Source organism: Plectrocnemia conspersa, unplaced genomic scaffold, assembly GCF_051122295.1.
Source record: "Plectrocnemia conspersa isolate PC_06_02 unplaced genomic scaffold, ASM5112229v1 ptg000001l, whole genome shotgun sequence".
Lineage (NCBI taxonomy): Eukaryota > Metazoa > Arthropoda > Insecta > Trichoptera > Polycentropodidae > Plectrocnemia > Plectrocnemia conspersa.
The window spans coordinates 14,061,526-14,084,616 of NW_028277165.1; the positions used below are offsets into that span (position 1 = coordinate 14,061,526).

Here is a 23,091-nt window from a genome sequence, read left to right on the forward strand (position 1 = left end):
CTACGATAAAGTCAGGAGAGACTAAATTGACTGGCAACACTTAACATTAATTACCAGATTAGAATATTCTAAAATAATAACTTAATTTTCTAATTAAAAGCACGGAAAGCTTTCGTAAAATAATAAAATGTTATATTCAATGCAATATTTATTATCGTTGATTTTATTGTCCCATATTTTTTTTCCTTTAAATATTAGTTACCTCGGGTCTTGTATTTTCTCTGAAAGGCCCTGATAATATGATAATTTATAGTATTTCCAGTTAAGTAAACTTTACGCTTTAAGTATAGGGTATAATGCTAATTGAATTTTAACAAATTTAGATGTAAAAGCAGAATATTTTCAACAATAATTATAATTTATCCGAAAACAACTATTTTTCTATTTTATTTTTAGAACAACACATAATATTCAGTATCATACCAATTATGACTGAAAAAGTAAATCACAATCATAAAATTGTAAATTTAAAATTAAAATTTAGTGATGTTGATAATATAATAAAATACAGATTATAAATTATTTGGAGGATACAAATTCCTCGAAACGCGATCCTCGTCCGTGCATAATGAGTTTACCTTATTCAAGTGATTCTGTTATAATCTTGACTATATAAATTTTGATTGAAGTGATTTTTCTCCATCAAGATTAAGTCATGTTTTCAAAGCATCGTAGATGTGAAGCGGTTTTTAAATAACATTAAAAGTGTGGAAAAGGTTTATATTATAAATTTAACGAAACACTTCAAACAATGCTTACAAGAGCCAATAGATATGATTTGTATACCAAGTGGAAAGACCCTTGGCAAAATATAACAAAATAATTTACTTATAACTAATAATTACAAGCATTGTAAACAAAGTGGATCAATGACTATTGAGCAATAAATTCGCTAATCGTAATTTAATTTACATTATTTATTTATTTTCTGTGTGCAACTATTATAATAATTGTTATTTTTAAGACAATAATTACTTATGAAAAGTTATATATTATAATTTTTAACAAAAAAAAGCAAGTCTAGCGAGAAATTGCGATCACAAGGTCGTTATCAGTAATGTCACAAAAAAATAATACAATTATTAATGAATGTAAAAACGAAAGCCCATGAGAGGACAGAATTTTTACCGCTGAACGATTTTTATCGCGAGCTGATTTTTTCGGCTTTTTTTTTAATTTAACCACACACATAACAACCGCGGTTTACAAAAAAAAAACATAGGTACACACCACCAGTGACGAAATCGCGTGTCGTATATCACGCGTTATCAACCAGATTTTTTCTCTATTCCCCATCCACCCCCATAGTATTTACGATTGTACATTCCCTTCGTCGATCCGAAATTAAAAAATACGTTCGCATCTGCGGCTTGCGCTCTGGTCCGAAGTAATTTGAACCGTGGAAATCTGCGAAATAAAAAATCCGCGAACCCTTTCTCGGCGAGAGGTCCCGTTATTTACTTCTGTTTATTTATTCCGCCCGCCCCCGTAATTAATCTAATCTTCCGGCCCTTATGCGAAGAGTGGTTTGCTTTTTATATTATCGCCCTACCCACCCGAAAGGGAGTTACGCAATTCAGTGTTTTTCAAAAATTAACGCCTTTATTTCGTATTCTGTCATGTACTTCGGGCGTACGGCATGTCACGTTTATTGGCCCTTTCGTGATAAAAGTGTATAAAATGTAAGGTCAGTGTGCTAGCTATATATTATATATAAACCACTTTTGCGGTTAAATCATAAATTGTTAGTGAGTTATTAGCGAATTGAATTAAATGCTAACCAAATTATTTAATAATCTTATTTACGTTAATATTATTTATTAAGGTCTACTTCAGGTTGAAACACATATTAAATTATTATTATACATTATATAGTATTTTTTTATTAGAGCCAGATAATCTCATATATAAAAAAAACGAAATGAAATAAGAGTTGAAGTATAGTAGCTCTTTATATTATTATATGGACTAACCGCATCAGCGAAAAAAACAATATAGAGCAATAAACTTTTGTAGTGATCACACATAATTTTTCCCTTACAATTATAAATTGAATAATAAATAACGGCGTTTTAAGAGTATGGTTAAAATGGAAACTGTACAATAGATTAACGAGAATCTCTTTTCCAAAAGTGATTAACGCTTAAACGGGATCTATTCTGTGATACTTAAATAATGTATTGCAGTTTAAAAACCTCAACCGTTAGCAAAACAGAAAAAAATATCGTTTCGCGATAGTAGGTAGTTAAACCTGCGATTCCATTGTTACCAAATTTACCCAACAAGATAATTTCAGTAAAAACAAATTCTCTTTCCGCTCAAAATCGGCAATGATTGCTTATAGAGTTATTAAAAATAAGGATCTTCTTATCTATATATCACGCTTTAACGAAAATTTCGTTACTACGTTGTCTAATATGTATCATACTCAGGTTGCTAAAATTTCACTTTTTGCACGAGTATAAAACCAAAAAATCATAACAAATCTTGTACAAGTTTTTAACCGTTTTCGGTATTTTTAAATATCACTAATTTTTATATTAATAAAAGATAATATTCATATCAATTTTTATATTGTTGAATTAAAAATAGTAGAGATTCTTCTACTACTTACATGTGATATGAATAATTATAACTTTAACACTAAGAATAATTAGAACACAAAATTTTCATTGAATAACCTGCTTATATTACATATTAAATTATGTCAAACCAAATAATTATAGAGTTACTGGTTCATTCATAAATTACATTGATTCATAACTATTTTTTTTTGTAGACATTTTACGCATAACACGTACTTACAGAATGACCCGATATAATTCATATGATACATGTTTTCCTTGGCAAAAGCTCATATGTATAAACACCAAGATTTAAGCGTAATTTGATGCCTAATTCAATCATTTTTTTGTGAAAAGCTGGTACAGACGCTCAAAGAATATTTATACTGCTTCAAAGGCAAGCGTTTGTTACATACATTCATAGGAGATTTTTATTATATTTCCGTTCGTAAAGCACTCCTCTCGACGTTTTCTTCTATTCGCGTATTACATAATTAAAGCTCGTCGTTTGATTCACAGAATTCAGCTTTATTTATGTGTAACGCTTTTAAAGGCGTATAATATAATGTAAACAGGTTGTAGAAATTCAATAGCCATTCAAAGTGTTCCGTGTGTGTAATATGAGAAAAGCGATAATTCCGAAAGCGTGCCAAGAGAGCGTCGAAAATTTATTTCGAAAAATAATATTTATTTTATAATATAATACAAACACCTCTGTTTTTGCATAGCACATCCGCAAAAAAAACGTTTTCTTTTTTAGAATTCGTATTTTCATAACCAACGGAAGTTTTAAATTATATATGTATATAAAAATTGTATCTATTTACGAGGAATGTTCAGAAAGAAAAAACCCGGAAAATATTTCATTTTAAGCATTTAATTTCGCGATTTACTTTTATTACATTAAAATTACTTTCGACCTTAACCTAACTTTTTTCAATTTCATAGAAATCTCCCAAAAGCATTTTAAGCATACGCTTCAAATGCAAAATTACCGCTGAAAAGTAATTATGTATAACTAACATTAAAACTGTTTTTATGACACTAGCCTTGTGTACATTTATTGTCCAAGAAAATAATATGAAACCAATAACAACACTGGAACCCACAAACTGGCCTTCGAAACGCAGAAAAAACCTGATTTATTTATTTTCGTGTAGTAAAAGAAATTCCATTTTTTTTTAAGACTGAATTGAATCTCGATCTAAGCATTATCCGATTCTTAGCATACTAAATTAAAAACATAACGCACCAACTCTATACAATAAAAGGACGAACTGGAAAATCTCCAGACAAATTCTATATACTCAAATTATCTGTAATATTCCGTTAAAAACGGCAGAACAACGACAATGATATATTTAATAAAAATTAATATGTTAAGGAATTCTACACACATGTAGAAAAAAAATGAACTAAAAATGAACAATAAATAAATATATGTTTAGAAAATAAAATATTGAAATATTGCAGCACTTAAAGATATGTGGTAGTCTAGTTGCGATTTATTCAATAAGCTATTGATTAAAATCAAAGTTTTTAACTGTAATTTAAAATAAGTCGTAAAAAATTATGATTTATGCAATAAAAAATAACACGCTGGTCTTTATATTGTACATTCTTTCATTATTGGGTATTAAATTTAAATGTAAAACGTATATGCATGCACGACATGAAGGAAAATGTGAATCAAAACGACCTCTTAAAATGATTTTCTTTATATATTAAAATAATTACGTGTTAGTAATAGAATAATATTTTAAGCATTACTAATACAAAATTTTAATTAAATTAGATTTATTAAATTCCCTTTAAAAATACTAATAACACGAAATATTTTTATAACAACAAATTTAATATACCAAAAAATATTTTAATTAAAAAATGTCAACATAAAGCTTTCCGAATTCTTTTACAAATACCTCCACTTATACATTAGGGTGTCTGAAAGCACGGATTACTTCCTTAATACACGTCCCTGATTCTCGTTAAGATTGTCGAAGGAAATTTCCCAGAAAATGCGTATAAACCACTCGTCGAAGGGCACCCACACGACAGGCCATGTGCTGAGAGAAACCATTATCCTCTTTCTCGAGTCCAACTTTTTCAATATAACAAAATCCAGTATCGATCAACGCCGTTTCCTATACGATATTACCTTAGGGTCTGCCGCTCGTTGGGCTTAAAAACGGGATAAAAATAAAAGAAAAACCTTTCTCATTACCGAGAATTAATTCAGTGTCGTTAAATTGCAACATTATCATCGTATAAATATAAGCAAATGGCGAGGGATGTTATCCCCTTTAATTTTTATTCAATCCATATAGCATATATGCCTCATGAATATTTCTCTTTGGTCGTGACTCATAAATTTCTTATATCGATATAAATGGTCTAAATAAAATAAAACGATATAAAAACACATATACAATTACATTTGACTTTTATATATACTACATCGAAAAATAAGTAAACATAATTTTCAGACCATAGCATCATATTTTAGTGTTCTAATTTTCTTTCATACAAATAATAATTAGCGACTCCAAATACTACAACATTTAAACTGTATTTATAAAACTTTAAACCCAAAACTTATACTGTAAAAATAATTAGATGACTCTATAAATAAATAGTCATATAAGGGTGGAAACAGACTGCTTTATTAAGAGTGCGTATAAAGTTGATATATCATAAGAGATTAGTGACCGTGGATTGACGCAAACGTGTTGCTGGTCTACTAAAGCCCGCCGACAGTGATTATGGATTTGCCTGTGGAGAATTATATCAAACACCTTAGCAGATGCCAAAGAAGCACCAATTATGCTAAAGTTTTATCACTTTTTTGCGGATTTACAAATGATTAAATGAAATAAAGATAACCACAAATAAGCTGAAATAAATCTGTGAGCAATGGTTTTAAAACACTATATTAAAAAAACATCCGAACTATAAACAGAATCATTCCTAGTGTTTTTAATTTATATCGTGTCTTGATGATTAATGACTATAATATAATTATACTTTCTTTACAGATTAGGCTATCGTTGCTCTTCATCACCTCGCGGATTAATATCGTTATGATTAATGCAGTTTATGTTCTACTTACGTATATGTTATAAAAAATATCACGTATACATAAATAAAATCAATAATGAAATATGTCAGAAATGGCCTAATGACTAGATAAAAACAAATCTGATCCTTATGTTTTTTTCACAATTTATCTGAACTTAGCATTTATATGTCTAATGGAGAAACTCGTTTTGTAAATGAAAAAGAAAAAACTAATGGGGAATATTCAGTTAAGCTTTCAAATGTGTCAACTGAAAACGCATATTTAAAATTATTTTAGAGATAAAATGTGAATTGACAATTCTTTTTCAACATTTTTTTTATATTAGAAAAAGATGTTTGACAGATGTATATTTTCTCACTAAAACTATTGCACATTTATAAAGAATACATTTAAAATATTACTCGATGGCTGTTGAGTTGTTAAGTTAGGCTGATGTCGCTCTTCTATCCAACTATAAAGCAATCAACTAGTATTTTTTACTGTATTAAACATAAGATATTGAATATTTTACTTTAAAAATAAATAGACGTTGAATAATGAATTATAACTACATTATATGCGATGCTGAAAGCTACTACAGGCCCCTTTGTATGTGGTTTCAACATATTCAGGTTAATAAAGTTATTACGTGTTTATTAAAATAGAGGATATAAAACAGCAGCAGCCTCTGTGGTTCTCCTGGATGAGAGAAATTCTAGTCAGAGAGGCAAATGCGAGCGGCGGCCACCAAAGTAACTTGACAAGAAGCTGACTTTGAGAAACCGAAGTAACTTAGTTTGTAACAAACTTTGTCGAACGCCTTTTAAAAGTCAGTGTAGACGACGTTGACCTGGATCTCAGTATCAGGGGAATTTTTCGCCGCCTTCCTGAAGTATAAGAGATTAGTAAGCGTTGACTCACGCAAACGTGTTTTTGGTCTACTAAAGCCCACCGACAGTGATTATGGATATGCCTGTGGAGAATTACATCGAACATCTTAGCAGGTTCCAAAGGAACACCGATTATGCTAAAGTTTTTTATGAATGATTTATTACTTATTTGCGGATGGACTTTCGTAGATATTTACGAATCAGAAAACAAAGACAAATTAAATAAAAACGAGAAGATTGCCCTAATAATATTTCAATGTAAAGTGAGCGATTTGAACTATCTAGAAATATACTCTATCTCAAAAATGTCAACCAGATGAGAGGCCAGATTTCCACTGTTGCTAAAAATACTCCGCGTCGGTTTTTAATTATTCGTACAATAACGAATAAGCAAACTCATATTAGACCGCATATTAAATTATGTAATTTTTATAAAGTTCTATCTAAGAAAGATTCAATTATAGTCATAATATAAAAACAAGATTTAATTTTGTGATGAAATCAAAGTAAGATGCAAATAAATGGCGAAGAAATATTTCAGAACGACTCTGGTTTTGCTTGTCTATGAGCGTGGGATAATTTTAATATATGAATTTGCATATCGTAAAAACACGTGAAAGGGCTCACTCGTCCCAATATATTTTTAACAGCAAATATATTCTTTTACTATGAGTCGAAAGATTAAGTGCCGATCATTGTCAACTTTCGCGAATTATTAACTGTAAGGCATTACTTTTCTCCTTTCGTATTTTTAAAAGTGAAAAATAAATAATTTATGTTATAGAACACATGTGTATAAAACACATTTAAAACTTATTATTTGTTTGATCATTACTTTTTAAATGTAATAATATATAGGTAGGCCGTAATGGCGCATTGGGTGACCTGTTTGGTTATGATGACCGTAATTTGAAATTAATATAAGAAATATTTTATATTTATATTCTAAATTAGTTAAAGTCATTTTTCATTATCGCACATACTCGACCTAATAAATATTATTATAAAATAGAAAAAGGCATACCTTTTCATTTTTATTATTAATTATATTTGATACCTTAATTCCTTTTCTAAATTAATATTAATTAAGATCGTTTAGAGAGCGGCGGTGTTCATAAATAAAATAAAATATCATTTTTACACGTGCTGAATAATCAATGGGTGAGCGTTTACGCGAAACTCGCCTTTTGAATATTGAAATTTAATAAAAATATAAAGGCGAAAGGGTTATACGGTTTGTAAGAAAGATCTTACCACAGCAGAATTGTGTTTTCTGATGACGCAGGGTAATGTTGCAGTGCCGCCTGTCTGCGCCACGGTCACGGTGCCATTTTGAGTGACAAAAGGGCTTCCAGCAGTACCTGACCCTCCGCTGCCAACTAATTTATTATCCTCGCCACTACCTATGGACCTCTTGTGTACGACACCTGCAATCAATTTTCATTTATGTCATAAAAAAATTTGCATTACACAACACATTAAAAAAACTTTATAAAAATATTTTCAACGTCACATAATAAGCACATTAAAAAAACATTATATTTAATAGACACTATGTAATTATGCTTTGCACATTTTTTTCTTTATTTTGACTATGCTACTCAAACTCACTAAAAACCCTTAAATAAAACAATGCTTATTCTTTGGTTGTTATAATAATGATTCAATTAACCCCGCACGATAATGCTCTATATCTCCACAATGTTGAATGCTTTTATTACTGTGATTTTGTATTAGTAAAAAGAAAACGTGTGTTCAGATTAACCAGATTATTTATACATTTTTAAAATATACTAAGCATAATTTTTAAACTAGTTTATAAATAATTAATAAACTATTGTAAATCTTCCGTTGCAATATGATAAGCGTTAGCCCAACAGCGATTTAAATACAATCAGCAACTACTACATATGTAGTGAGACACCAAACTACAAATTAAAGGCTATAAATCAGTGATACCAATTTTATTAACTATCATTACAGCATACAAACAATAGATGTTACCAGAGCTTTTTTGTCACGTAACACGGTGAAACGGTGTTCCGGAACCTTTTTTTACGATATTTTTACTGTTTCAAAATCAATTGTTACTAAATACACGTACGTAGCGATTGATAATCTACCGAACATTTATTTTAACATAAATATGAGCCAATTACTTTCATTTTTCGTATTTTTAAGTGTAAAAGTTTAACCCTAAGTTTAAAAATAAAAGAAAATTCCGGTAACTTCTCAATCGCCGATCCCATTAAAAAAAGTCCAAAACAATACAGAAACGATGACAGAAAATATGGAAATATTTGTGCAAGTTGATGATTCTGAATCATCTCAAGTTGCTCTTGAGGAGCAAGCTGAACTCAAAATGATTGATCTGATTGCTGGTCATTAAGTAAAAAAACTATTTTTGCTCAAAAAATGCATAGTTAAACATACACAAAATGAAACTTGCAGAAAATGTTAGAACTTTTGGAACTGAAACGACGATAAAAATAAACCAAAAATGAAATCACATACTCTGGAAAAGATAAGAAGCTCACTTTAGCTCACTTTAAAAGAAAAATTCGATCACAGAAAATCTGCTACACACAAAGCAGCGATAAAAATTATTTCTGAAACCGAAAAAAGAAAGATTAAAAACATTTTTTTAATCTCGTGAAAAAGTAAAAACAGCAAAAAAATTGTGTGCAAAATTCGCAAAGAAAAATGAACCATTCTATACTTAAAAGTGAAATTTATCTGCAAGAACTTAAAGGAGTTGAAATGGTTAGTATTCTTCATTCATCAAACGCGTGTATTAATATTATGAAACATATAAGTTATGAAAAGAAATCGTTTAATCGAAAATATAATTGCCAGAAAATATAAAAAATGAGAATTGAATGAAGCATATCCAAACCAAATTTGGACCAATAGAAAGCAAAAAACAATTATCACTTCTCAGAAGCCAAAATTCCACGTCAAAAGCAATAAAATCGTGACTGCGCCGTTGCAGTGGGAACGCGCCGACTCGAGTTTATTGCTTTAAACGTGAATTTTTAACTTCTGAGAAGTGATTATTGTTTTTGCGTACTTTAAAACATAGTGTAATATCGAAGTGCAGACAAACTATAAAGCAATATGCGAGATACGACGTCTGTCTGTACTTCTTCTTCCGCTTATTTTCCCTAGAGAGTTGAGTTGGCTAAGTTTGTATTTTAGAATTGGCCTAATGAAAGTTCTAAAATTATAATTTGTTTTAGAACTTTTGTTTATACAAAATATAATCTTCTACGTCAGCGTTGTCCAACTACATAGCCCGGGGACGCTTATAAAATGTACTAATAAGCGTAAATTCAAATTTTATAGATTTTTTTACCATAAATTTAAATTAGCTATACAAAGTTTCACTATTCACATCAACACTAACTTTACGACCCGTAAGCCATTTAAATTTTTTACCAAAGAAATCTAAGCTAATTTAAAAGTAAAGACAGATAAATGTTTTTCTTACTTATGTGATGAAATTAATACTTCAAATATTTCGCATTTGCGATACAAAAGTAATATGGGCAACATAATATATAAAATATGTTATCCTTGATGTAACAAAATAAAATAATTATTTTCCCAGTCCAGCATACATTCTCACCCACGTAAAGGCAATGAGAAATTACTTAGATGTAATCCATTGTATAACAGCACTCTAATAAGAAAATTTCGTTTGAAGCTTTTCTTTACATGTTACTTTTTTTCAAGATCCACTGAATTGAAACGATGCAGATAGGCCATGTCCGTTTTGACGTAACCCACTACACAAGCAAGTATTATGTATATAATATATATATATATATATATAAAGGGTCTTATAAATGATACATTAGAAGATTTCATCCGAAAGAATATCACGTTCGTCACAGCGTACACGCGAACATGACCATAATAAAATTAACATACATTGACTGTAATATATTCGCTCTATGTTGTACTATGTAATATTGATGGGAAACCTTTTTTATGCTATATATCACGTAAAAAAGGGATTTTTTCGTGACCACTCCGTGCCTGGACTCGCTGATATGAGAAATGTGACGGCTAATATTTTCCGAACACTTTCGTTTTCGGCGTGAAGGAAATTTATTATTACACGTGTCTGTTCTGATTAAGTACGGTCGGTCATACGAAAGGAATTTCGGCACGTGAGCTTACCTTTGCCTTGATGTTTCTCTCTTTTCACTTTCACGATATTTAATTAAAACGTTATTTGGCACGTAACTGACAAGGAAGATTCCCGATGAATAATTTCAATTAGTTCTCTATTAGCAAGCTTTGCTCCTTTGCCTTGTCAGCGATATATGTAAATTTATTGTGTTGTATGTAATACGGGTACATACATATTGTATTTCTTAAGACAAAATTCGGTAATTAGAATAGCGTGTTTCTTCGCTTAATAAATGTTAATATATATAGCTGTAGCATAAATCAAATACATATATAAATTGTATCTATTAATCATGTAACATAATTATTGAAATTAGTTAATCAATATAAACATATTAAGTTACTTGTTTTAATATAATATAATTCAATGAATACTTTTATATTTTAATATACTAATTGAAATCATTTTTTATATATTTTCTTTTAAAAGATTTTTGCTGTTTCTAACGAGCGTAAAAAATAATAATGCAACTACAATAAAGTTTTTATAAATAATTTATTATAATTGAAATATTTAAATAAAATAGCTAAAAAATTGTATAATTTAATTAATAAGCAAAGTTCAATTAATTTAGCTTAAACCCTAATGTTTATCTAATTTTATATTTTAATTATATAATACATTTAATTCGTCTTATGTTTTTTGTACAACAAGCATACTCAATGATCCAATATTTTATAAGCACTTATTGGAATTGTTTGACAGAAAAAAAATGGCAAATGTGTATAAAATTAAAAATTCTAAACTATAAACTATATATTGAGGTGCAACTGATTTTTTATAATAAATAATAATTTTCTTTGTCTAGAAATAGGTTGCCAATATGAAAAGGTTTCAGCAAAATGTGACAACTGTCTATATTTCTAGAGCAACAAACTTTTTTGTCAAATATTTGATGTCTGACTAATTTCACGTGGAACAGAAATTAACTGACCGCCATGTTCACCTGATCTGAAAGCTCCAGATTTTTTTTAAAGGTTATCTTAAAGAAAGAGTTTACATAAGCAAACCTCAAACACTCTAAGCGCTGAAGAAAAATATTCGAGAATAATTTACATATGTAAAGCCAGAAACATTACAAATTATCAGCCTAGAAAGAGCTCGTCTTTGTGAAACTGAAAACAAAGATCTTTTGTATGATAAAATATTCTACAAAACTAGTACAAAATTATTTAAGTAAAGAAATAATTTGTTTTAAGATTATTCAATTTTATAAAAATAGAAGATGAGTTTTGCACCAGCTTGTACATTTGATTTTTATTTATTTTCATACTATATTTTCAACAATGACCGCTTTTATTTATGATAATATTTACAGTACTACTTAATAACCTACGAAAGCTTTATTTATAAAATATATAAAAGCTAATCCTATTCAGCCATTTTTTCATGATTTTTAATATAGTATTTATATGTATATTTATTACTACAAACTCTGGTCAACTTTGACTGAATTATCGTTTGATTTAGAATATTGAATAATTTCAAACAATTGTTTATTTTAAACTAACAATGATTAACTTTTGGTAATAATATTAGTTAATAGAGAACTCTTTGTAAATTTTTGTTTAAAAATGTATATGGAAACCCTAAACAAAGTTAAAATACAATATTAACATCAAAAAGACATATTCTCGAGTTTTAAACAAACTCTCAATGTTTTAAACTGTTATATGAATTAAAAATACCTTCAGAAAGACGACATGGAAGCATTTTACTCACTCAACAACAACACAAATTATTTAAGCAATTACTTTGGTAGCGACTTTTAATTAAGAGCACAAATTATTTATTTAATTTTGCTACCGTCAGGAATCGTACCAAGGACAAAACAATATAATTTATCCACTGCGTTATAGCTACATCTAATAGATTTTTTTATATAGCCAGTGGCAAAAGAGATTTTATTGGAATGTTCGAAAATAATATTTTTTTAATATTTAATATTTTTATTATAAAAAAAATAATACAGTTGTCGATCAATGTCGACCAACCTCCTATATATTGCCTTTAGTATTATTATTTAATTTAATATGTCCGTGAGAGATATCAAATAGCATTTTAATTTAGTTAATTTATTTACAGTAATCTAATATTAATTAATGGCTAATTGTTGACATTTAGGCAGTAGTTGTTTTCACTGCTGGTTAAGCGGTAATCAAATACAAAATTATCTTTCATAAATGTACTTCGCTCGTCTTTACATTTAAGTATGCTATTCTCTTTATCTCTATTGCCCTAATACTTACTAAAACTAATTCTAAAGCTTATAATATAGTAATTAAATCAATAACTCATGGTTTTATTTTATTTATAGTATATAACCTAAAATAATGTTCATTTAAAACATTACGTGATTTTTATTCTAGCTTATTTTATGAGTTTAGTTAATAATTTAATTATTAATAAAAATTATGCTGTTATATAATGTGTAGCAATTATTTTATTTAATTAAAAAATATAAAAAGTAAAATGTTTTTCATAATTGTTACAAGGAATTTGCATTTAAAAATAACCTTTTCCTAGCGTTGCTATTCTATTATTGTATTTATATACAATACATAATATTTAAGAACAGTTGTTGTAAGTATTTTTATCTGTCCATTAAACTAGTCCCGTTCACATAAAATCGTAAATTTTTATGACAAACATGAAAGAATTCTATTTCGGTAAGAAATGGAATTTTCCCAATATGTACATAGTATTTATTATTTTTTATTTATCAAATTTTCACAGAAACTATAATAATATAAATATATATAATATATATTTCGAGATTCATGACTAACACATCTCTCAATTTATGCGGTAAATATGTTCTAGAAACGTTCCATAAATCGAGACATCGAATAGTATTCATATGTACTTCTTAACGTTGCTTTAACTTATAAAGTAAACGATCAAAATCTTCAGTGACACGCGTGCACTTCAAAAAGCAATTCAGGACACACTGCATGAACAGTGGAAGAGGGTCATGTGCAAAACAAAAGACTAAGCCTATACATGTGGAACCAAATATGTTAGATTTGGAGTATTTTAAAATAATATTACCGAGTAAAACGAGTATTGAGAGAATTGAGGGATATTTAAAGATATTTTTATATTAAAATATAAGGAATTAAAATAAATCTTTACATCCTAATAAAACTTTATTTATCTAAATTTTATTTAATAAATAAAATGTTATATAAAATTCACGAAAGATTAAATGTGTAAAAAAATGCGTTAAAATCCTCTGTTTAGCTGGGTAGCTGTCCCAAGGCACTAAGAGCACACGGAGCGTGGAAAATTGTTCCGTTGTACGGGCGGATTGTGCGATATCTTAACTTAACCGTTAACGAGGCATCAAAAAGGGTGTAATTTAAAGGGCTGGAAGGCCAAAGGGATGGGGGACGTTGTAAAATAAAACGACCAGGCGTTTCGCTTTAAAAATGTACCAGTGGGTTGTACCGAAAGTACAGCCCGCATTTATTGAGGCTAAATTTTCGTGTCAAATAAAATAAGGGATGTTTGCTGCTTCGAAACTTCGAACATAGACACCGCTAATGCGGAAATGTTTCCTTTATATCCGGCGGATATAGGGAAAATTCAAAGAGTTGTCGATACTATAGGTTCATGCTTTATTCCCACCGAAGAAGAAAAACACCCTCGATTTTTTTCTCTCTATATATATAACAATTCGCACTCACACTTCTAAACTTGATTTGTACAATATTAAACAAGCAAAGTAAATAACGTTCAAATGTTAAATAAAAGTAAATTACGTTTGTATGTTGCTATTTGCCGATGATAATTAAAAATAATAATATCTTTATATTTGCATATGTAAATATTTATTATACTCATTTATCCCTATAAAAAAAATTATAACAACTTTTCACAGCATTTATTAAAAAAATACGTTTTTATATCTATATTTTTCATTAAAATATTATGCTGCTGATCCCTAAATTAAGTATTAAGTAATTACACATTAAATAACCTAGTTTCTTAATTAATATCTCATATTATACTACTTGATAAAATTTTTAAAAACTTTGCTTACTGCTTCCTTCTATATACAATTACTTTCTATAGAATAAATAACTGCTCAGCAGTTTCATTTTATTGTGTAAATAAGATAAAATATATTCTAAACAGTATTATACACAAACATATTATATTTTTTTATTTAAATTATTACTGTAGCATCGCATTATTTATAATATACATCATTTTTAGGATCATGTAAATAATCAGTAATTTTAAACTTTTTTTAAATAGCAAATAATTAACGATTGAGAATATGTGTATATATTTATAAATCTTATAAGAAAATATAAATATTTTTAAAATAATTATTACAAGCATTATATTATATGATATAATAAACGTTTCAAGTCTAATTAAGAAGTTAACTCATTTAACAAGAAAATGATTTCATTAAGAACTAACACATATTTTTTTTATAAATACTTAATAAATACTCAAAAAATGTGAGATGAGTGTATTTTATTTTAATAATAAGTTTTTTGATAAAATTTATGCATGTGTTTATACATAATTTATAAAAAAATATGTTCTAGTCCTTCGTATAATTATTTTCTTGTTAAGTAAGTTAACTTTTCAATTTGGTCTAAAACGTTTATTTTATCAATTTGTTTTATTGATATTAACAAAAAAATTTAGTACTATATTTAAAAATAGATTAACCATAATAATACAAATACGGTATTAAAATATTTCAATAAACTAATAAGCCTTAAGTCATAGTGTAGTGCAACTTTAATTAATCAATTTCAAATTATACTTAAATACATCGAATTTTACCTATTTTCGCTTTTACAAAAATGTTATTTTCCATACGCCATAAAACCATAATAAGTATGCCTACTGTTTTATCTAAACTCTTTATCAGGGCAAACTAAGTACACAATGGCCTTTATAAACCTCGAAACTCGCGAAATGGGAAAATTCTTTCGGAAAAAGATCAACCTTACGGATCAGTCGTCATATTTAAGTATTACGTTCAACTCTAACGAGTTTTTTAATGCGACTTTCACCTTTATCGTAACAACCTGCACAGAAATAGCCCACTTTTTTAATTAAGTCTTTCTTTATCTTGTGATTAATCTGCAAATTAAAAGCTCTTATCATAATCCAATTTCTAGTCAATATATATGCGTTTTCAAGGAAAAATATAAAAATTATGTTTTTATATTATATATATCACTTAGATCGGTAAGAGATATTTTGAAATGGCAATTAGGCAACAAAGAGCGACGTTTTTATTACTAATGGATATCTTCTCCAATAATAAACTCAATTTCTAAAATTTAATAAATATATATGAAATACATTGTAATAATAACATACAACAACAACTTTATCTTATTACTTTCTTACTAAAATATTTTCTCAGAATATGTTAATATTCATTCATATTTGTTGAATAAGGTTATATACATGATATAAAAAATGATTGATAAAAATCAACAGAAAATAATCAATATACACATGGAAAGTTAATTAATTCACATATTTTAAATATATAATATATGCAGGGCCATTTTAATAAATATCTATAAAGTAAAATAATAAACACAGGTAAAATTTAGGTGAAATTTTTGTAAAATACTAACGTAACCACTACCGATCCATAAATTTCTGAATGAATTTTATTTTAAAATATATATAAAATAATTAGAAAATATGCTATATTTAACATAAATACACTAACAAGACATTATTTAAACGCCGTCTATCCAACAAGTTTGGTTTTAAATGAAATCCATTAATCTGGTGAAAGGATGAGTTGCTTGGCGATGTTGTTCGTGAAGATAAGTTGTTTATCAAGAGTTTATATTTTGAAGTGCAACTTCACTCTGCTCTTTTAGTATCAAAGTTAAAACGCAATTTACGGAGTTAAAACAAATTATATAACAATAAAATTATATTTGCTTGTTTATTAAGGTTTTTCTGCTTGGGTTATATAAAAACTGCTTTACTTTTTACGTCTGTTTATATTTTGAACAAATTTATAGGAGTTAAAATCATTACTATATTTTTTATATTTATCAATTAATCGGAGTAATGATAAATATATCGAAATGGATAATTCTCGAACTGACTGTGTTAACGCAAATAGTGTATAGAATGTCTAAGTAGATATGAACTATTGTGTTTTTGCAAAAACTGTCTTAAAGCAGTAATTTGAACGCTGCGATAGAATGTGGGTTTTATATTGGAATATGCTCAAAATTTTTTTTATTCCAAATATTAAAAGTAAAACAGATAAATTGCTGTAGTTTTATTTGTTTTTAATAATTTGAACTTAATGGCTTAACCCAATAGCTTTTATAATATATTTAAATTGTGAAATTTAAATAATAAATTTTGCTTTATTAAGTTATAGGCTTAAAACCTATTGATATAATATGTAGGTATATTGCGAATTATTATATTGATTCTCTGTATGTTTAATTATACTTTACATCCAAATATTTATACAATATTACTATACGTCAAAATTCAATTTTAATTTAGATTTAAATATGTTTGTATAATTTAATAAATTAAATCAAATTTATAAAATTGTATAATTGAATGATTTAAATCAGGCAATCTACGGCCCGTTGCCAATTTTAATCAGACTCACGAGCTAGGAATAGTTTGTCTCTTTAAAATTTAAAGTATGCACTTTAACGGAATCGAGAAATTGCAAGATAAGACCGACCTTCCATTCCGTTGTGACGTTTTGCAGTTATAATTCTATAATTTCTGACTTTTGCAAAAAAATATAATAAGGACATTGTTTTGTCATTGTTAAAGCTAAAATAGATGAGACTAGTGGACTTCAAATGTCGTGCTTTTAAAGCAGAGTGAAATGTTACTTATTTTATAATGGAATAATATCACAAAACATTATAGTACAATTAAATTATGTCTGTACTAAAATAATACAGTATACAACTTAAAGAAGAGCAACAATTAGAAAATATGGAAAGTTTAAAACGTATTTTTTATCAGAACAATAAAAAAGTAATATGAGGCTGTAACTAAAGACAGTCAGCAGATACCATATCAACTAATATAATAAATATATTTACTAATGGTGAATTATTTAAGAGATATGCCTCGATTATTTTTCAATTTTCCGGTGAGAACACTTGCTGAAACTTTTAAGCACATTGTGAGTAACATCAATAAGCAATTAATTCTGAAAGATTTTTTTGGCTTCATAATTTTTTTACTCTTTACGCCCTTGATAGATCTAGGTTTTCCCAAGGTGCGAGTATATTATATAAATTAAGAAAATTAGGTAAAGCTTAGCTGCTGCTGTTTATTTAATAAATCAATGCAATGTTTGAAGAGGCTAATGAATTAACTTTCTTGAATAGTCTGTATGGAGCAACTACAGTTGAAAATATTTTTAAAGAGATCGAGAAAACAAAATACAAACTGAAGTGTAATCGATTAAAATGTATCACGTTTCATTATGGTAAAATTATGTGTAGAACGGGTTAAGACTCTGTTAGATAAAAATATAATGCTTGTGAATATGCAACATGTTCAAAGCATCTTGATTATTTTTTTGTATTGTTTATTAGCAGGTACTTTGTAGGAAATAGTATGTGTTATTGAATCAGTTGTGTCAGTTTCATAGCCAAATATTCTAACTTGTTTTATCATTTAGCAGTTGGGAGAGCGAGGGACCACTCTTAAGATTAAAAACCAAACCCTTGAGGGGAAGTGATCTCTCGGGCTGACCGTCTGAGGTAGGGCGTGAGGCACTAAGAATGACAAGCAAAGCATAGCAGAGTAACGCAAGCAGGGCCAAAGGGTTCGTTCTTGAGGGGAACCGATGGCCAGGGCTACAACTGAGGCATCATATACACCCGTGGTGGTGTTGTGACAAGGATGATACGCAATGCAAAGCAATGCAGGTCAGCTAATGAGAGCACGTCTTCCTGAAAACTCGGGAAAAATACAAATGCATTTTCAATCAAATATTTAGCACTACGGGAGGTGGAGACCCACTCATCTGGCCATTAAAAGCTGGGTGCCCGCCCATAGGGGTTGGATTCATAGAGCTCTAGTACTGGTAACGGATAACATGTAGCTATACTTATGATGGCTCAGTCATATTTAGATCTTTTGCTCTCACAAAAGCAATTGTATTTTTTTTTAACAAAGAAACCCGCTCTCTTATTATCAAATAATAAATGGCTTTGGAAATTAGCTTTTGCTGTAAATATCATGGGATTTCTTACCGATTTTGCCTTAAAACTACAATGATAATATTGTTTATAAAGCTATTGTACGGTATATTAGCCTCATATATTATATAAATTAACATGTGCTAAAATCAGCATAAAACTTTTGCCTAGAATTTTTGTGAAAATATATTTAAAAATTAGCACGGACACAAAATCAATAAAATATTTTTTTTTAAATTCACTTTTTTTACTTTAAAAAATTAAAGTAAAAAATATGAATATTAGTGAGAGAATTTAAGTGATTTATGCTACTATTTCCTTTCTAATATATTATTATATTTCATAAACTTAATAAACAACCATACTCACTATTGTCTGGATGCGAAGTAACAGTGACCATGTGTGCCAAAAGCATCAAACCCAAAACAGGTATAGTCTTGATGTTCGGTATCATTAGCATATTTGCGGAGGAATCACAGATTATTCACCAAGCACAAAACATTGAATCGCTATATAAACACACACGTAGCAATACATAAACACTGTTATTTTCGTTTTACCACGCACATATTCCGCGGGCTAGCTAACCATCACGCGAAAGCACAACACCAATCTGAAACAATAAAACAGATTATCGGTTAACGATATGTACACTATGCTGCCCAACATATATTATGCAATATTAAATCACGTTATGACCCGTTACACATTTGTATATTCACCCGTATGTATAGGTTGATGCACGAATACTTCAAACATCGTCAACGATAACAATTTCATCGTTTTAATAGACATTTGGCGTAAAACAAATGCCATTAAAACAAATAATATTAAGTGAATGTTATTAAAGGATTTTCATTTGTTTTCATAAAAGATTTAAATTACCATTCATCGAAGCACAGAAGATCAACCAATTTAGCTTGAATATTGCTAAAATAAATTGGCCAACAATTATTCACTTTAGATCAATTTTTAATACATATTTTTGCTGTAATTATTTAAATATTATTGTATCACATGTACAACGATGCGCTTCAAAGAAAAACGTGATAGTTTTATCAATTTCTTCGTTCACCCCAACCTATCCCTTGTTATAAAATCGATTTGTAGTAGATAGACAATAAGTGTAAAATAAAAAAAAACAATACTTAAAGATTTTTAACATATTAAATAAACAATAAGCATAGTCTAATAATGCGATGCGTTCAAAGTAATATTATTTCCCTACAGATTATTTTAAGAATGATATATATCAACTAAAATATGCACCTTTATGCAATTTATTTAGATCAACATCTCTACAAACAAGGCACATCAAAACTGTTAAAATTTAATAAACCACGAAAAATAAGTTATTTTTAAAAATTATATCACCCTTTACATATGTATGTTTAGAGAAAAGTTCTTGGGGTGCATTCGTGCTAATTTAACGTGTCGGTTTTCGGATCAAATCTTAATGTTTTGTATAATAAAAGTGTCGCTCAAAATGGTTATTAAGTCACCACGACATAGTGGTTCATGTGAAAGATTTTCATGACCGATTGCTCTTAATCCGTGTTAAGCAATTTCGCTTTATTCGTACTATTATTTGTTTTTTATATAAATGAGGTTAAGCAATTTATATTAAAAATATATTATTGCACCTATTGAATTATATATGTTTTATTGTAAATATAATTTGATCCCAAATATAATATTTTATTTTATAAATATCACTTTTAATATTTGTAGCCCATATCACACTACATAATTTTTACAAAGCAATTAAAATTAAATTAATATCCCACTAAACTAATTAATATATATTAAATTATACTCCTTATATCATCATAATAACGTATAATGAGTTTGTATAATATTTCTAAACGAAAATGAAACCTAATATTGCAAAATAATTTAATTAATAGTGATTTTAATCGGGTAATATTTTAGCAAGGTCGAACGCTTCTCTTTAATATATTTTAATAACGTTAATGAGAAACAATACCTAACATTAATTTATTATGAATTAAACTCAAAATTTAATATTATTAAAATACACTGGTAATTTTAAACGATTATTTACAGAGAAGCGTATGAATACAATTTCGAAACACTACAGATAGATCTGAAATAGTTCTTATTTCGAATAAGCAGCTGAGAAATTAGGTCTAGAAAGAAACACAAACAAAACTAAATATATTGTAGTATTGGGGGCATTGATTTGACTGTAAAAATAAACAGTTATATATCGTGCTAACTGTTATAAGCAAAAAGCATAGAGTAAATAATATATTTACAAGCTGATTGTGCGTTAAAAATATGTCAAATATATTTTTTAGAAAATAAATTAAAATTATAAATATGCCTTAATGGTTTAATTTAATTTCACAAAAATAATATAATTATGGTCCTCATTTTAATCATATATAACAACAGTATTAAAAAGTCACTTCACATACAAGTGATGTAGAAATCTTGAAATGTTTGTTTCTGAATAAACACAATTAATTTCTTAAAAACAATTGTTTATGTAAAGGCTTCATGAGCTTACCAATATTTTTATTCGGTTTACCATTGAGCACTTATGAGATTAACTACCACTTACTTTCCAAGGGTCGTATATTTTAAGCTAATTAATAATATTAAACCCTTTCTTGTTACCAGACCCACAGGGCCTGCTTATTACACCCTGTTAATGTCTATATATCACCTGCATAGCACAAGTTACAAGCGATAATGTAATCTATGTTTATATATTATATTTTGAGATAAAAGCCCTTATCGTATTTTTTACATGATCGTTTACACGATGTAGTATCAAAGTTATTAATTTGCTAAAGTCCCAAATTATGTATACACTAAATAATATATTACATTGCTGAAAAATAAACATTTTTTAATACAATAATCTCAAAATCTGTTAAAGCTATATATAAAATATGCAGAGCATAAGGAAAAGCAATTCTTTTATGTATGGTAATAATTTAAAATAGCAGCAATCCAATTTTAACTACAGCTAATAAAAGTAATACAAGTATAGTGTGTAACAAAATAATGTATCTTAAATCGTTTGCATTGATTTCATAAGAAAAAAATACTTTTGCTCTTCTCTGCCCCAAATATAATTTTAACTAACATATAAAATTTAAATTATTACATATTAAAAACTATATTTATATATTTTTTTTAACAATATATATACAACATTTTTTATATGTGCTTCATATTATAAATGTAATAAAAATATAATATTTATTAATAAAAATAATATATTGTAATTTATGTAAAATTAAGCTTGCGCTTTAAGGTATTACATTTTTAATAAATTACTGTAAGTAATATTTTAATTTTAAAAGCGCTGTATTGCTATAATTTGTTTATATTATTTTCTACAAATATCTGTTATATATATCTTGATTTATTTATGAAGTTATATTTCTAATTACAGTTTATTATTAAAAAATCCTAAAAATAAATTTTTATTTTAATTAATTACTGAAATCCTTAATTTATATAATATTTGTGGCAATAAACTAAATGTAAAAATGTTTTTTATTTATCCTGAGCTAACTTTCGTCTAGAATCTGACTTTCAAACTACTACTTTGCTTCAAGAATATACTATAACTAAACTTAATTACGTCGAAACGATGCAAACGATCTTTTAAAACTAGATAAAATCTGGTCAAATCACTTTGAATTTCCAAAAGTTTAACTCTATTTTTCAAAACGACTAATAGCACAACGTTGGGGTAACTATACCACAATACTTATTTATAGGCGCGTACAGTGAGATACATTCCCTTTCGCTCGCTCGCGTGTTAAGTGACGAGAATGAATGAGAAGAAGTGGGCGTGCGGAACGCATGTAACACACGCCCTTATATCTCACTTACTCTTGTCACTTAACACGCGAACGAGTGAAAGGAAATGTATCTCACCGTACGCGCGTGCATTTGTAGCAGAAATGATACTGCCATATAATAAGTATATGAAGCAAATCATTGTTAGAGATTAAATACTTGTATTTTTACTATTTATTTACTACGCCATTATTTAATATATTATCATTAAATGCATATTTATATTAAGTAGCCTATAGTGTATTACACTGCTTTTACTTGCGTCTCCAAATTTAGCACGCAATCCTCATCCATTCGTGAACACAGGTACAATACCCCGTATTATTACAGTCCACATTTC

The 23,091-nt window shown here is 28.0% G+C and overlaps 1 protein-coding gene across 2 annotated transcripts in view; it reads right to left on the reverse strand.

The window, feature by feature from the left end:
• Positions 1-23,091, reverse strand: part of LOC148238925 (uncharacterized) — a 122,255-nt gene that overhangs the window by 18,956 nt on the left and 80,208 nt on the right. For both annotated transcript variants that reach the window (XM_088186256.1, XM_088186265.1), the window contains 2 exons: positions 19,278-19,521; positions 7,767-7,939 (listed from right to left, as the gene is read on the reverse strand). In XM_088186256.1, coding sequence (XP_088042382.1) covers positions 7,767-7,939; positions 19,278-19,368 — 264 coding nt within the window. In that variant the 5' untranslated portion in view covers positions 19,369-19,521. The remainder of the gene's footprint in view (positions 1-7,766; positions 7,940-19,277; positions 19,522-23,091) is intronic.